Source organism: Aythya ferina (assembly GCF_964211825.1).
Source record: "Aythya ferina genome assembly, chromosome: 5".
In the NCBI taxonomy this organism is placed as follows: domain Eukaryota; kingdom Metazoa; phylum Chordata; class Aves; order Anseriformes; family Anatidae; genus Aythya; species Aythya ferina.
The window spans coordinates 36,763,039-36,779,875 of NC_140301.1; the positions used below are offsets into that span (position 1 = coordinate 36,763,039).

At 41.3% G+C, this 16,837-nt stretch overlaps 1 protein-coding gene across 1 annotated transcript in view; it reads left to right on the forward strand.

The window, feature by feature from the left end:
• STON2 (stonin 2) overlaps positions 1-16,837 on the forward strand; it is a 75,209-nt gene that overhangs the window by 1,338 nt on the left and 57,034 nt on the right. Inside the window, exons 2-3 of the mRNA XM_084522229.1 lie at positions 15,215-15,427; positions 15,922-16,176. Coding sequence (XP_084378355.1) covers positions 15,340-15,427; positions 15,922-16,176 — 343 coding nt within the window. The 5' untranslated portion in view covers positions 15,215-15,339. The remainder of the gene's footprint in view (positions 1-15,214; positions 15,428-15,921; positions 16,177-16,837) is intronic.

Sequence of the window (16,837 nt, forward strand, 5' to 3'; positions counted from 1 at the left end):
TGTAATGATCTCTGCTCTTCTTATACTTGTAGCTTTTGAATTATTTCTAAAACATGAAAGCCATCAAGCACATGACCTTTAAACTTTCCGGGAAGAGAAATGGCCAAATTTTTCTCTCCCACATTGTGCCGTGTCTCAATTCAGACTCGCTGTAGCCTCTTATGGTTCACAACCTTAGTTAGCATTAAGAACTTGCCAGCACATCTTGGTCTTTAGGCTGCAGATTTCTCCTTTGTGTGAGTTCCTTGGATCCCTAATTGTATCAGTGGCATAATTACTCTTCTGTTGTGTGGTTGGTTTAGGTAAAAGTCCAAAGGCTGTGATGTGCAAAAGTGACAGCTGCATCTCGATAGTGCCCAGTTTTCACTCTGGAGCCCTTGTTTGTGCTACCTTGCCAGCTACCCTGTTAAGAAGTAGCAGCTGGTACAGTTCCCTGGTTGAGAAACCCAGACTGTGTGTGGGTTAAAACCATATTGTGAGTGGGCTAAACACATCGTGTTTAGAGTCCTTAATTTTCAGCTATCTCAAGTCTGGCATCAGCAAACGAGGCTGAGAAATAGTATCGATGTATGCTAGAAATCTCGCAAGCTGTTCTGCTCTACCAGGCTTCTGTTGCCCCTCTTGCAGAAGCGATGACTTTTCCAGTCAGAGAGGGGTTGCCAAGATGGAATTCACTAAAGGACCACAGCTCGTAGATTCCCTGGCTCTGGCGCTCTGCTCCTGCTTCCTCTTGCAGCCTTTAACCCGTGTATTGTGCTGAGGCTTTGTGCAAAGCAGGCATCATGGTCTCCGCCAGTAGACAACGAACAGAGTAAATGAATTCTAAACTGCTGAAAAGCCCTATGCCTAAAGGCAGGCTGTGAAAGTAAAGCCTTCAGCATCACTCTGAAGCTTTTCAACAACATTAGCTTTCTCTTTGAAAATGGAAAAGTTTAACTAAAAAGAGAAGAAGAAAGCATCATCATCAAAGAAGGTATACACACCTATGAAGATTCACGTGGTGGCAGCAATCTTCTAACCCAATCTTGCCAAGTTAAAGAGCTGGGTATGTCTGAGCCAATCGCTTAGGATTGCTCTGCTGTCAGCTAGGAAAGGAGAGCCTTTACAAGGAACTTCTCAGGCATTTTTTTCTGAAATGCTAGTTGTATTATTTAAAGAAAGAAATCCATAAGGTACTCAATGGCAAAACCAGATGTTTTTTGTCCTCTGATTTCTTAATATGTTTTCTTTGTTGCATAACCATGCTGCATAGTGTCCTAAAGGATAGCGAGTTCTGCTAATGGATGCAATAACTTTACAGCCATTTAACCTCAAGGAAGGAATGCCTGTCTTTGTATGCTTTGGATACAAGCACGTGTTGTCTTCAGCAGTATGGCTGTAGCTGTGACCTGGTTAATCTGAATCCTAGGAAACACAGCTACAAGTGTTACAGCTCATACATCTGGACATTTGTCAAGAGGGGGACTTTAAGTTTTGCTCCTCTTAGATGGTGAAAGTTTTGCCAGAATCTCAGCCAGGGCCAGAATTTCATCTGAAGGGAGCAATCTTATCTATAGACACCCAGGTGGGGTTTACAAATCCCTGTTTACTTATGCTATCAATTTTCACTGTTCATCTTCTAAATGTGCAAATAAAGTGAGCTGAGTGGCAGATCCTATCACTTTCAAAACTTCAGGATGTAAAATTTCATAGACTGAGATTGGACAGGGAAAAAAAAATGAGAAAGTGCCATCCCTTTTTGAAAAACTACGGATGTATCTGCATTAGTGCATTGGTTACAACAGGAGCACGCTTTCAAAATGAATGTCCCAATAATCCATGCTTAACTGCAGTTTACTTTGCATCTCAGAGTACATCAACTGATTTTGCTTTGGCTGAAACGAAGCCAGAAGACGTATTACTCCAGGCGCTCATTTAATGTACTCCAAGTGCTAATGCAAATTCAATCCACAGGATCAGACTAGAGATAATTTGAAGTAAAAGCCTCTAAGAAGTAATGTGCAAGCTGTCCCTTAATGCCAAGTATTTCACCCTACAGTTCTGCTCCTATTGATAAGGTTAATATAAGCATTGGATATATCATCTTGAACAGCTTGTTTGCACTTTATTTATTTAACATATTCCTTGATGTATATTTACACAAAAATACGTGGGAAAAACATCAAAGCATAATGGTTTAAAAAACCAAAGAGATGAAATTAACATGTGTCCCTTGGATAGCAATACAAACAAATAGTGCTTTATTAATAGAATATACTTTTATAGAAAGTAGGTTACTGAGATGTGTAGGTTTCTTAAAATCACTTCTATACAGCTGTTGAAAGGGAGCCATAAATTAAAGAACTTTTGCCCTCACCTGTCCCCAAATCCTTCATATGTGCTTTTCTGACACTAAGTATTTCCTAAAACGTTGAAAACATGCTGAAGTTGGGTATTGGTACAACATTATTTTTGGCTGAGCTTCAGGTGCCCTAATGTAGGTGTGCAAAAGACATACGAGCCTAAGTTGGTTGCCTTAGGCTTTCTGAAGGGGGATTCACCTTGTTCTAAAATAGATCAGATAAAGGGTACTCTGGGGGTGTCATCTTCCTTGTATTAACTATAAACAGAGCATCAGATGACTGCTTAGATGTCTAACTCTGGGTGTCCGGAGTTGAATGAAATGTGATTCATCTCCATTTGTTAAGGCAACCAAACTAAATGTCTCAGCACTATCATTTTGGCTTGAAATTGAGGATAGAATTGACTGGTACACTTTGAGATCCTATGACGGTGCTGTAGTCATCCAAAACTGTTGTCATATTCAAAGAGCAGCCAGTGGATGCTGGAGCACTGATTCAAAGCAGAGCTCCTGTGGTCCATGGGCAGCAGACCTGCCTGGTGTGCTGGAGAAATAGGATCAGTTTTTGGAGTTGTTTCTTGTTTCATTATGCTCTTTTAGGCCAAGTTCTAGCCAGCATTTGTAGATGTGAATATTTATAGAAGCTGTGGGCTTTTGGGTTTGCCAGCTGAGAGACGAAATGAAAGACTCATCTTTAATTTACTCTTGAAAATGGGGGTGAGTATGCGATACAGTAATTTTCTTTTTTTGCTATCTAAAGCAGAGGCCTCTTGTGAACAGAAGGTACCATTTTGCAGGACTGTGTGGTGGTTTTGTGGTCATGTGGGTGATTGAGGCACATGGAAATAGCCCTACTAAGCATTTTGGAAGAGAATAAGTATTATTAGCTGCATAACTGAAACTTGAGCTGGTCAAGCTCCATAGCACAGGGCCAGTTTATTTTTCTAATGAAGTGGTTTTAGTGGAGCAGCTGTAGAGAAGAATTTGGCCTATGAAGTTTAATGATTAGTTGCTGTTTAATTACTAGCTTCTCCTTGAGGACAGAAACTTACCACCAGAAATGTTCCAGCTTCTCTCATCCTTGCCATATTATTTCCAGTTCACTGAAGTTTAAATACTTGCCTGGCTAAAATTATATCCCATATGTAAAAAATTATATGCGGTGCAAACATCAGGTGTGTGTTCCTACATATCATTCCAAATTACAAGGTATTTGGTTCAACATGAGGAATAAAAGCTCAGTGGGTATCTGGGAGCATATTTTTTTGGTATGCACTGCCAGAATCTCAAATGTCACCGAAAGAGGTAGGCTGGTAGAATAGGCTGGGCAGGTTCAGGCTTTTCCCCTCCTCATAAGTAACTCATCTCTGTGACTTCCACAATGTAATTGGCCAAATTTCTGAAAGGAGACAGCTGTATTGGTTTATCACACTACTTATATGCTCAGAGTTTGACACCAGCATATCAATGTTCACTTTTTTTTTTTTTTTCCCAGAAAAGATTGCAAATACTCCCTGTATTCAATCCAAGCTGTTGAAAGGAAAATGCTTGGAGCTAAGACTAATTGAGGGTGGCCATGATCTTTTGGGAGCTGCAGCTCCAAACAGCTGGATTAAACTTTCCTGTGACACTGAAATGAGTGCTAACTTTAAGGTTTTAATCCCTTCCTTTCAGGAATTTTGTTTGTCTTGAAGAAAAGTAAATTCTTCTAATTCTGCTCAATTCCAGTAGTTCACAACGTGCTTTTTTTTTTCTGTGTAAATGGGGCTGGAATCAGGTTTACAGCCCTGGTACAGGAAGTTACTGCCAGGCCTGGTAACAGCAATTGAGAGTCTCAGTCCCTTTGTGGATCTGTGCCTCTATGAAAGACGGAGGTAAATATCTCAAATATTTTAAAATCTTCTTGTCTGCATCCCATTTGCATCGCACACAAGTACGTGTACCTGCAGTGCTTGTATACCACTGTCAGGAGCCAGGCACAGAAGCAGCAGTCACTGCAGAAGCACCCCCAGCAAACAGCTCGCTCCACGGCCCACCTTCTCCCCCAGGTGTCTGTGCAGCTCTGTCAGTGTGCCTGTAATGCAGTGCTCCCTGCTATTCCATTTCTTGACGGTTTTCTTGAGCAATAGTGCCCTAGCTGATGAGTGAGTAGCCATTGTCTATTCCTTTTTTTCATCCTTGATCACTGTTTTATGATCTGCTGACTGCTGGCTCGCAAGTGTGTTGGCACAGTGACTGTCAGAGCCGTTCCAAGCACTGTGAGACCAGGGGCTAGTATCAGCCATTCCTTTGGGAGATGGATTACATGAATTTCAGTGCATAATACTGCCCATGTGTCACTATCCTGAATGCCTTGCAACTGGACATTAGTACCCGATTAAAAGACAAGCATCTCATAGAAGCCATACAATAATGTTGGCATTAACTGTCCTGCGGTACTTGATGCTGTTGAGCATGATGTGAAATTGGTCCTTGTTGCTGCTGTTGTTATGCACACTATGCTCCTCTTGTAGCTTCCTCAGCAAAATGCTGAGTGTAATTTAAAAAAAAAAAAAAAAAAGTGATTTGCTGCCTCCATATACCACAGGGGTCCACCTCTCACTGTGTACCCCTGCAGAGTTTACATGACCTCATGCGGATACATGGCAATGTATCTTGGCTGCCTTTCCTGGAACGCGTGGAGCTGCATGCTGGCTCACCAGCGCAGCTAGCTATCAGGGGAGTAGCACCATAAGGGTGATGAGCAGCTGCTGCTCACTGAAGCGGATGATGACAAAGAGTTGGTAGTTTGAAAGCAGGGAATTCGGAACTTCATACACAGCAAAAGGCTCTGCCCTTTTGCACCTGAGGAGAAGAAACCTTTGGCGTTCTATTTCCCAGGAACTTCCAGAAGATGAGTAATGCTGAGGAATGAGTATTTACCTCTACTGCCATCTTACTGACCCTGCTGACTACATAAGGGCCTGCTGACAGACATATTCCAAAACAGGTTCTTATTTTCTCCACTGAAACAAGTTTTATTTTTATTGACATCAATGTGCTTTCTCATATGCTCTGTTCTACACTTAGTATACCACACACTCTTATTTCACGTTTTGATCATTATTAAACAAATACAATTGCACACAAATGTATTAGACAGTAGTAATGCATACAAATGTATTAGTAGTAATGCAAGCATACTATTTACCATGTAAGAATTTGACTTGACAAGGTCTTTGTTTATACTTTGTTTATTTTTTTTTCTAATGGCATATAAAATACTGGGTCCCTTTGCTCATGCATGTTTTTCTTCCAGAGATACTTTTCTTTCTCTTAAAATGGGGTAGTCATGCTAAATGATCAGCACCATCAAGTCTAATGGGCCTATATTTAGAGTGTCTAAAATAGAGAGTGACAACAAACATGGTATTTGTGGGTTGCCCCGAAGGACTGCAGTGTCCTGGCATCATACTAAATTGCATAATCTCAGCTGGCTCTCCAGACGCTGGAAACGAGGAAGGACCAGTTGGATCATCTAAGGAATTTTCTGCCAGGGCAAGCCTGTTCCCTGTGATATCTCTTCCAGAGTATTGTATTTTGTCTGGCTTTAAATAATTAAGAGGGAATTCCTCAAACTGGAAGACAGCCTCACATTTTAAGATTGCTTTTTTACATAGCGCTCAAAACGGTATCTCCCTTACAGTGAAGATCCCTTTTTAAACTTGATTCCTTTGAGAGATATTGTTGCTACTGCTTTGAAGTTATCAAAGATGTTATATAGATGTATAGTTACATAGAAATTTTTTGCATATATAGTTAATTATATGGAAGTATGGAGAAAACTTGAACAGAACACGGCTTTCTGGTTCAATATTCCTAGTCCCCTTTTCCAGCCAGCATTTAGCACAGGCAAACTTCTTTGCTTTCTTTCAGGGCTGCATCGCTTCCTCAATGGTCCTTGTTTTTCTGCTGCTTCACAGTTGGATTCTGTTTTTTTTCACTCACTCAGAATCTGTTCTCCTGTTCTGTACATACTGACAGCTCAGCTAGATGAATACCCATCCTCTCTGTAGGCATTCAGCCTCCAGTGAAGCATCTCTGCCTACACAATCCGGTTTCTGCCTTGTCTTGAATGTGACTAGTGTTTGAGGGCTTGACTTTTTTTTCATGCTCCCTTGGTCCAAAATAAGTATAACTAATACTGATTGATAGCAACTAATTGTACCCACCATTTTTAGAAAAGATTTTTTTCACCTAATTTCTAGCATAAACCACAGCATGATCTTAGTTGCAATTAGACTGAAACCAGTCCTGAGGTGTTGGAAGAATTATGCTGGCTCTCCTTTCACTGACGGAGGTGATACACAGTGAACACTGGTAAAGCACTAATTTGTTGCAAGGTCTGTAGGCAATGCTAGGATGTTAGTGTCTGGCTGAACAGGCTGACATTTCGTGCAAGCCAGCATGCGAGTTTACTGGGACAGTGTTTATCATCCAGTGCTGTATTTCAGTAAACTTATGATCACTTACTTCCCTGTTTTTTTTTTTTTTTGTTATTAGCCCCAGTTTAGAAGAAGGATATGTACAGGCAGGGCTTTGTGATCTGTGCTCACCTCATGACATCTGTCTTCAGTGATAGCAGACTGTGGTGAGTGACATAGTTGGTTCAGGGGTGATTAATTGTACAACACTGCTTTTAACTTCACTTAGATAACTTTAAAAAAAGAGAGAATAAAGAAAAAACACGCCTTGATAATCATCACAGCAGCAAATAAAGTACAATAGCTTTTGGAGGATTTAGTAAATGGAATATATCTGCATTGCTTGGCTACGTGATTTAGACAAGAACATAAGACAGTGTCTGTATCAGATGTGCAAACAAGGGTGCTCAGTAGGAGCTTTCTTTTGATAAATATGTTCCTTGTATGAATCACTTTATCGGGTTTGAAAGAAGAAAGCAGTTTTTAAAGCCATTTTCCTCCCATATTACAGATTAGAATGTCTCTTATGATAGCCGTTATCACAGAATCATAGAATGGCCCCAGTTGGAAGGGACCTTAAAGATGATCTAACTCCAACCCCCTGCCATAGGCAGGAACACCTCCCACTAGATCAGGTAGTCCAGGGCCTCATCTAACCTGGCCTTGAGCAACTCCAGGGATGGGGCATCCATATCTTCTCTGGGCAGCCTGTTCCAGGGCCTCAGCACCCTCTGCGTGAAGAATTTCCTCCTAACCTCTAATCTAAATCCCCCCTCTTTTAGTTAAAAACCATCCCCCCTTGTCCTATTATTATCTGACCAAGCAAAAAACAACTTTCTTCATATTTTTTATAACCCCCCTTTAAGTATTGAAAGGCTGCAATAAAGTCACCCCGGAGCCTTCTCTTCTCAAGGCCGAACAGCCCCAGCTCTCTCAGCCTTTCTTCACAGGAGAGGTGCTCCAGCCCCCTGATTGTCTTTGTGGCCCTCCTCTGGACCTGCTCGGACAGCCCTACATCCTTCGTGTGCTGGGGACGCAGACCTGGATGCAGCACACCAAGTGGGGCCTCACAAGGGCAGAGCAAAGGGGGACAATCGCCTCCCTCAACCTGCTGTGTTATGTTGAGCAATAGTTGTGACTACTGCAAATTTGCAATCCCAAAGCAGAATAAATTAACCTTTCACAAGGTAAAATGAGTATGTGTCAGAGAAAGAGAGAGACCATTGCTTTCTCAACAGCTTAAATACCCTGGTGTTGATAGCAGGAGAAAAACTTAGGTGTTCTCTCTGAAAAACAGGGGAGCTTCTGCCACAGATAAGCTGTGATGTAGAGAAAACAGCAGCTGTTGACCTTTCAGATATTAGACTTGGCACAAGTATTCCTGAGGGAGATACTTATGGCTTCCTTACCGGCACGTCACCTACAGATTCTCTTTTCTTACTGTCACTGAATGTGAGCTTCCAGCATAGCTGAGCTGTATGTTTGTGGGGCATGGTTGTATGTGTGGGTGGGTTTTTGTGGTCAAGGGAAAATAAGGGCATTTCAGGTCACCTAAACTTTAACACTAGTTTCAGACTTGCAGTCTGAATTTAGGCAGATCAATTTGGAATAATTGGGTATAGCTGTTAGTGTGGCTGCACTAGGTCCTGTTCTCAGAGAGACCCTCACCACTCTTCTGTCATCCAGTGTGCCAGATGGCTCTAGTTACCTTCAGTACCACACTCTGCCTCACTCCATCTCGGTCTAAAATTGCCATCTGTATCATCAATCCATAGGACAGTGGCAGTGACCTACCTTGTAATGGCCTGAAGTGAGATTGACCAAGCTCTGAGCACGCAGTGCTATCAGGGCTCTCATTACTGTTCCCTTAGGAGTAATCTGTAGTGGGCAAAGACATTGCTGCTTCCAGGGAGGCTGGAGGAGCTTCACAAGTGAGTTGTTTTGGCTCCCTCTGAACCCTAGTTCTTCCTTACCTATTGAGAACTTTCATTATATGAGTCTCATATGCACAGATAATGACTGAACTTAAGCTAAATCTGAAATCGTGGAACTCGTGTAATGGCACATATGAGAGTAAGTTAAACTGGGGCAAGTTCTAAAACATGCCAGAAATTTCCTTATGGCAATTTATAAACTGGCGGAGCTTTATACGTGGAAAAAATATGATTGTCAGTATCAGGAAATACGTAGAATAATTAAACATGACTTACTCCTGTCATTATCTAGGTTATTCGTAAGGTAATCTTTTCTCAGGCATTTAGACAGAAGCTGGTGTAATGATTTTTCAGTAATAATAAAATTCAGTTCCTTTATTTCATTGCATTTCTTTTGGGTATCTTTTTTCTTGTCATTTGTCACTGGGTTTTGTTTTTGGTGTGGCACCCTGATGTACTTAGAACTTTCTTTTGAGGCTTGAGAACAGATTTCCAATTTGGAGTTTGTTTATTATTCAGGTCATGATGTGCTGATGGTCGCTGCTTGTTGCGCGCCAAGTTGAGAGGAAAAAACATGAGCTCTCACTCATTTGGAAATGTGCCCAAGGCAGCAATCATTCCGCAGTTCATGCTATTAGAGTTGTTTTGTCTGTAGAGGTTTGCCAAACAGACATGGTCAAGATAAAATTACGTATTTTTCCTTGAGACTTTGATGCAGTTTATGAAACTTGATTGTTAAAACCAAAGTCGCAGTCATTTATTCTTTGCTGTCCCTGTGGCTTAATTTCTTTTTCTGCTACCTGTAGCATAACTTGTTTATTTTTTTCCCTTCCATGGTCTCCTACAATGACTGAATGCAAACTACAGTAACCAGTTATTGTTTAGGTCCTTGGGATTGTATGGGAATGTATAAGCAAGAAAAATTGTATCATGTATGGATCACAAGATTTTTTAGTGCTGCTGCCATGTAAGACGATATACTTAGTCTTTATAAATTTAGATGAAACTTGCTATACATACTGCATTTGCAAAGCAAAACCTGAGTTTAATCATCTTGGGTTTTTGTTCTATTTTGTTTGTTTTTGTTTTCCCATCTAACTGTACTCTAGTGAGCTCTGGGTAGTGGTGATAAAGCCTGCTGCAGTATGCATCATATGTATGTGACTTGAAGCAGTTGAAGAAATGATCCTTAGTGCTTAAAATGATTAAATGTGCTAAGCTGTTTCTGTTGAATGCAGTTGAAATGTACTGAGAATCAATGTCTGAGTTTGCTGTCTCACTATGTGAGTAGCTAATTTATTTTGATAGCGTTTCTGTAAATATACCGTGTAATTGTAGCTAATTCTGAAGTATCTCAGTGGTGCCATGAACTGCTACTACTGTTAGTGTTTGTATTCACATAGTGGTAAAAGTTCAAATTAAAGTGCAGGCTCAGTATGCAAGGTGCTGGGTATGATAATTAAGAAGATAATTACATAACTTTCTCACATATTATATTGTTGGCTTAGCAAAGAAATGGAGAAGAGTATTTCCTTTTATCTGTTGCTAGAGCAAAGGTATACAAAAGAAGAGACAAGTAACTGTGTCATGAGAAGAAATGGCTAAAAACTGAATTTACAGGGATCAGAAAGGAGATGTTTCTAGTTATAAAAGCAGTCTATCATGTTAAAATGCATTCATCAGTATTAGAAAGGGATTATGTAAAGTCATCAATAAAAACATCAGGAGGATTACACAGCCAGTAAGTTTTATTCCAGCTCTGTAATACTTGGAGAACTGGAAATAACTGTCACCCATTTGTCACTCAGAATTGCATACCCCAGTGTGAAACTGTTAAGTAAAAAAGGGAAACTTGAAGCAGAGATTTAAGCCTGTTAGAGTTTTGAGATCTTGTGGTCAAAGTGCTGCACTGGAATTGATGGTAAGGATCACTGGGATCAGCGCTTACAACATCTAGTGTTGTGTCATATTTACGATGTAGTAGTCAAACACCTTCACAAATTTTTGAATCACAAACTTTTGACAAAAATCTGATAAATTAGTTCACTTTTTTTTTTTTTTCCCAATTCCACAACAAAGCTTAATCCATGTAACGCAAATCCGTAAGTAACAAAATCTAAACTGACATGAATTCCATTTACGTACAGAGGTGTATTGCTGGCCTCAGAATATTTTGATCCAAGAAATGTGTTTCCATCTCCTTTTGTTTGAGCTGCTCAGCATAAACTTTTGCTTTAACTTTAGCTCCCTTAAAGTAAAGGAGGACCGTTTTGTTCCCAATCTAGGCTCCAAAATCCATAGTTCTAGGAATAGCTATAGATGCTTGGGCATTCGAAAGGATAGGGAGAAAAATTTTTAAATTCTCTTAGAGTGTTCTCAGCATTGTTTAAGTAGTGGGTGTTGATTGCTTTGCTAAGGAAAGGACTCAGATTTATCTGTATTGTCAAATGGATCCCTAAAGAAACTTTACCTCTAGTAGTTCTGCAAATTGTAGTACTGTTTTATTAACTGAATGCGTAGTGGCATTGGTAGCACGCTGGCTAAAGCTCCTTGTTTCATAATGGGTTGGCTTGGTGTATTTCACTGGGGATGATTTTGGAAAGCAAAGAGAACTAAAAATAATTTGAGGTGAATTTATATCTTTTACATATAATCTGCATGGGAATTAGCTTCATGTTATTCATAATTCTGTTACAAGTGCTTAGGTCAGGTGGTGGGATTAGAGCTTTCTTCTGAAAGCCGAGAGAGTACAAAATGCTCCGTGTTGTATATTTTTTTCATCCTAACATTCATCCACAGAATGCCTCTGCTCTGAAAATCTTTGACACAATAATCTTCTCAGGCTGTGTTTCCTTGCTTCCAGACTGCCTGTCTAAAAGCTGTGATAACCCTGCTAAGTCAACACAGTCATAGAATCATTAAGGTTGGAAAAGACCTCCAAGATCATCCAGTCCAACCATCCCCCTACCACCAATATTACCCACAAAACCATGTCCCTAAGCACCGGATCCAACCTTTCCTTGAACACCCCCAGAGATGGTGACTCCAACACCTCCTTGGGCAATCCATTCCAGTGCCTAACTACTCTTTCTGAGAAGAAACGTCTCCTAATTTCTAACCGAAACTTCACTTGGTGCAACTTGAAATTCCCTGTAGTCCTATCACTAGTTATCTGTGAGAAGAGGATGACCCCCAGCTCCCCACAACTTCCTGAAGTAATTGTAGAGAGCAATAAGGTCTCCCCTGAGCCTCCTCTTCGCCAGACTAAACAGCCCCAGTTCACTCAGCTGCTTCTCATAGGACTTGTGTTCCAGGCCCTTCACCAGCTTCGTAGCCCTGCTCTGGACATACTTCAGGGTCTTGATGTCCTTCTTGTACTGAGGGGCCCAGAACTGAACACAGTAGTCAAGGTGCGGCCTCACCAGAGCAGAGTACAGGGGGACAATCACCTCTCTGGTCCTGCTGGCCACACTACTGACACAAGCCAGGATGCCGTTGGCCTTCTTGGCCACCTGGGCACACTGCTGGCTCATGTTCAAGTGAGCATTGACCAACACCTCCAGATCCTTTTTTTCTGCATAGCTTTCGAGCCACTCTGCCCCAAGCCTGTAGTGTTGCATGGGGTTGTTGTGGCCAAAGTGCAGGACCCAGCACTCAGCCATGTCGAACCTCATTGGCCTCTGCCCATTGATCCAACCTGCTCAGGTCCCTCTGAAGGGCCTTCCTACCCTCTGGCATATCAATACTTCCTTGGTGTCATCTTCAACCATCTCCTTCATTCACCAAACCGGGAATTCTGTACAAAATTCTAGCAGTGGGGAAATTGTATAATTGGAGTACACACTTAATGCCGTGCTTCATGGTAGCCTGATGTTTTTTTACTCTTACTATCTGTTGTAAGGTGTGTGTCTGCAGCATATACTGCATTTGTGTGGAGACCCAGAACCTCATTCAACAGTTTGATCTGGAATTGGAGCTGGGGCAGTCATTTCTCATGCTGTGACGTGAGGGTTTCTGTGGTGCTGAAATGAGGGGGTGCCTGGTAAAAACCCAGGAGTAAAACCAAACAGAACAAATCCAACTCCAGCCAACTATTCTAGACTGTTTTTTTGCTGTCTGATATTGAGTGGATTTAGAAAGTATGCTTGTCCCAAGCCAGTAGAATTAAAAAAAAAAAAAAAAAAAAAAAAGGCAAATCTATGCTAAAATAATGATATAATTCTCCCACATACCTGCACAGCTGAAACAGTTCATTTTCTTACCTTCTTCCAGGACTTTTTTTCCCTTGACATTTAAAAAAAAAAAAAAAAAAGCTCTATTGGCGTCTGTGTGCATTAAAAGCAAAATAAACTGTTTTCTTTTTTCATTTCCTGTCATTTCATGCTTCCGTCAGGTTTTTGCCAGGAGAAAGGAGAGGTCAGTACTCAGTTGTTTAGGAAAATATGACTTAATTGGTCTCATGAGGAAAGTAAGATAGCAAGGTCAGCCTCTCCTCCCTTCACCTGGAGTCCCTGGGACACTAAATGTCAGTTTATTCTTTTTCTCTTAGCTTACCTCTATGCTTAGTTTTGTGGGTTTTTTTTATTAAGAGCACCCAAAATCAATTCAGTCTCAGGCAGGGAAAAGCCCACACTGCATGAATGAACCTGGAGTGGAACAACCCCAGGTCCCAGTACATGCTGGAGGCCACCCAGCTGGGGAGCAGCTCTGCAGAAAAGGCCCTAAGAATCCTGGGGGACACCAAGCTGAACGTGAGTCAACAACGTGCTGTTGCTGCCGAAAAAGCTAACAGTATTTTTGGCTTGCGTTAGGCACAGTATTGCAAGTACATCAACAGAGGTGGTCCTTCTGCTTTACTCAGCACTGGTGAGGCCACACCTGGAGTGCTGTGTCCAGTTCTGGGCCCCAGTACAAGAGAGACATGGACATACTGGGAACAGTTCAGTGGAGGGCTGCCGAGATGATCAGGGGCCTGGGGCACCTGACCTATGAGGAGAGGCTGAGTTGGGACTGTTCAGCCTGGAGAAGAGAAGGAGGGATCTTACCAATGTCTATAAATAACTGAAGGGAGGGTGCAATGAAGATGGAGCCAGGCTCTTTTCAGTGGTGCCCAGTGCCAGGACAAGAGGCAGTGGGCACAAACTGGAATGCTTCAGAAAATGAGTATGGACCCATGAATTCTCTCTGTTAGGTGTCAGGCTGTTGTGTGACTTCCAGGCTTCTGAAGTTTTTGGCTCTTTAATGCAGCTCTTATTTGCTGATGGGCCTTTACCCCTCCCATAACTGTGTGGCCTTGAATAGACTAATCATGCTGGAGCTATGGAATGATCTACCTTCTGCAGAAAATGCTTCAAGAGTCAATATATTTAAATGTTGTTCTGTCCTTTGGACCTAAACAATGTTTAGAGTAAGGAGAAGCCTCAGTAAAATACCTGTTCTTGTACACCAATATGAAATTTCACCAAAAAAATATATATATGCTAGCTGGGTGAGAGACAGAGATGCCTCGTAAAGCACATTAAAATAACCAAGTTTGAGTTTTAGAATTTTCAAGTACTTAAATACCATGGCAACAAGAGCTTCAGTACTTGTGGTGATTATGGACAGAATTCCCACTCTTTCCTAGATAGAGGCAATAGTCCTCTGAGAGCTTTGAAGTGTTCTGCAAATCTGAGGCAGTCACGGGTGCTTGTAAAAGGAGAATTTCTCTCCCTAGGCCTGACCTTCCCAGCTATTAGCTGACAGTCAGAGTCCTTGGCAGCGTCCCATCAGCTCTAGCAGACTCACAGATCTGTGTGGGGTACGTCCCATTGAATAAAGTTGCAGATGCTGTGAAAGTGTTTGGGCTACCACAAAATCGTGCTTAACTCCAGGCAAGGTTTAAGACATTGTTTTTTAAACTTAAAATCTGACATACCAGTCAAGCAGCAGTGTTGAAAGTGCAGCTAGCTGAGAAGGCATCTTTTCATGCCCAGACTGTGATGAGAGTCATGGGAAATATGTCCCAGTTCCAGAACTGGATACATAAATTTTATTGATAATGAGGCATGCAGCTTATTGCTAGCTCTTGAGAAGGATCAGATATAAGTGGCAAACTGAACAAGGACATCACAACACATTGGAATTGAGGCTACGTTGCATCATAACCAAAGTTCACTGGACTGGGGGGAATTCCCTGATAACCTCTCTTACAGGGTTTCTGAGAGACATAGATCCCTGAGTAAGGAGTTGTTTTTGATGACTGACTGTTTTAACATGAGGATATTTGAAGACCCTCGGAAGCTTTAATGAAGGAGTTGTTCAACTGTAGCCTTCCTCTAGTCATAGGTGACATTCCTCTCTTAAGGATGGCAGCATTTTGGCAGTACTGTGCCAGTGATAAATAAAGTGTCTTAACATTCTGTAGTTTTAAAATAGTAGCACTGGTTTCTCCCATTTATTTTTCTAAAAAGCATTATTTAATCCTTTCTTAACAGCATTTGAAAAGAAAAGAAAGCACAAAGGAAGAGTTTCTCTCTATTGGCTTATCTTCACTGTGCCTCTCTCCCAATCTGCTTCCTCCTTATAATCACCAAGTGAGGATGAGGAGCCTGCTGTGAATATGACGTCTCTGACTAGTGTCATTGCCTCCAACCAGTCTGAGTGGGTGTCCTTCGCAGATGAGCTGCTCCTCCCGGTTAAGCCACGAGGTAAGGTACTTCTGTTTTTCTTTGAATTGTTTAAGACCTTTTGTTTGATTTATACTATCATATACATAGCATTGCATAGAGTATTATCATTTAGGATCATAGAGCTTGCCTTCTAAGTAGAAGTGATATGTGTAAAAGTTGAATTATGTCCTGTTACCCTGACGTAATATGAGAATTGGGGCCAAAAATGTAAAGCACTTTCCCACCTCTTAGCACAGATCTGTTACATGGTTTGGGTCTGTCCTTGGAGATACAAGGCAATATCCAATTGACCATGAAGGAAATCTCACCTATTACAATTAGGTGCAAATCTATGCCCAGTGTTAGGTTAAAAACTGTATTAGGTGAAGGAAAATTTTCCATGTACATTCAAAGGCAAGTTTTAGAGGTTTCAATAAAGAAGATGAAGTAATGGTCATTCCTACCAATATTGCTGTTTGTTTTTATTTTTTTCTTTGTCCTTTTTTTTTTTTTTCTCTCTCTCTCTATTTTAGGTAGCACTGAGGAGCCTCTGGAAAAATGTTTTTCTTCTTCAGACACCTCCTCAGAAGAGAGCCATAATGTGGATGGAGAATTTCAGGACCTCTTCCGTACAGAGACAGATGATGCAGGTGACAAGCCCAAGGAGGACTCTACTGCGCTTGGGAACCATGTGTGTCCCAGAGCTGATCTGTCATCATCTATCAGAGCTTGGGTTCAGTTTGAAGATGCACCATGGACCAGTGCTTCAACCACCCATCCACAAGCAGGTGAGGCACATGCATGAAAAGGTCCATTCCAGTAACTTAACAAAATTCAGTGAGAGCCTAACAGATTTTTACCTTGCTCTTTGATCTCTGAGAGGTTGAATTTTGATTACTTTGTACTATATTTTAACACAACTAATGTTGTCAGAGTTTCAAAATGGATCATAACATAGTTCTGGATTGATCTAGCAACATAAACACAATGTCTTTTCTTCATGAAAAAAAATGAAAAGTTTCGGTGATTCATTCACCCTATACATGTATCTTGACCTTGGAGACTGCCGACATGCATTCTTGGGGAAACAATGCAGTGGTATTTGTAGTAGTGATGTTTGTTATGTACAGGTATGAACAGCCATCTGAAAAGTCTGAGCCATGTTTGCTCCTGTAATCTGGAACTGAAAGAATGTTGATTCCTGTCTGTGTTTGATGTCGTTATCTGCTCATAATCCCCACACTGCTTTTGCCAGAAGCTTAGAAAGACCAACTGCTAGTGTGGCAGTTCCATCAGGTTTTCTTTGTTGTCTTCTGATGCTCAAGCACCTTGAGATTTACAAAGACAGCAGAAGTCGATCCTATCTCCAGGACTGCATATGTTTTTGTTCCGATGTAAAAGTTCTTTCTGACATGCTTCAAACGTGCATGCAAAGCTTCCGGCTTACCT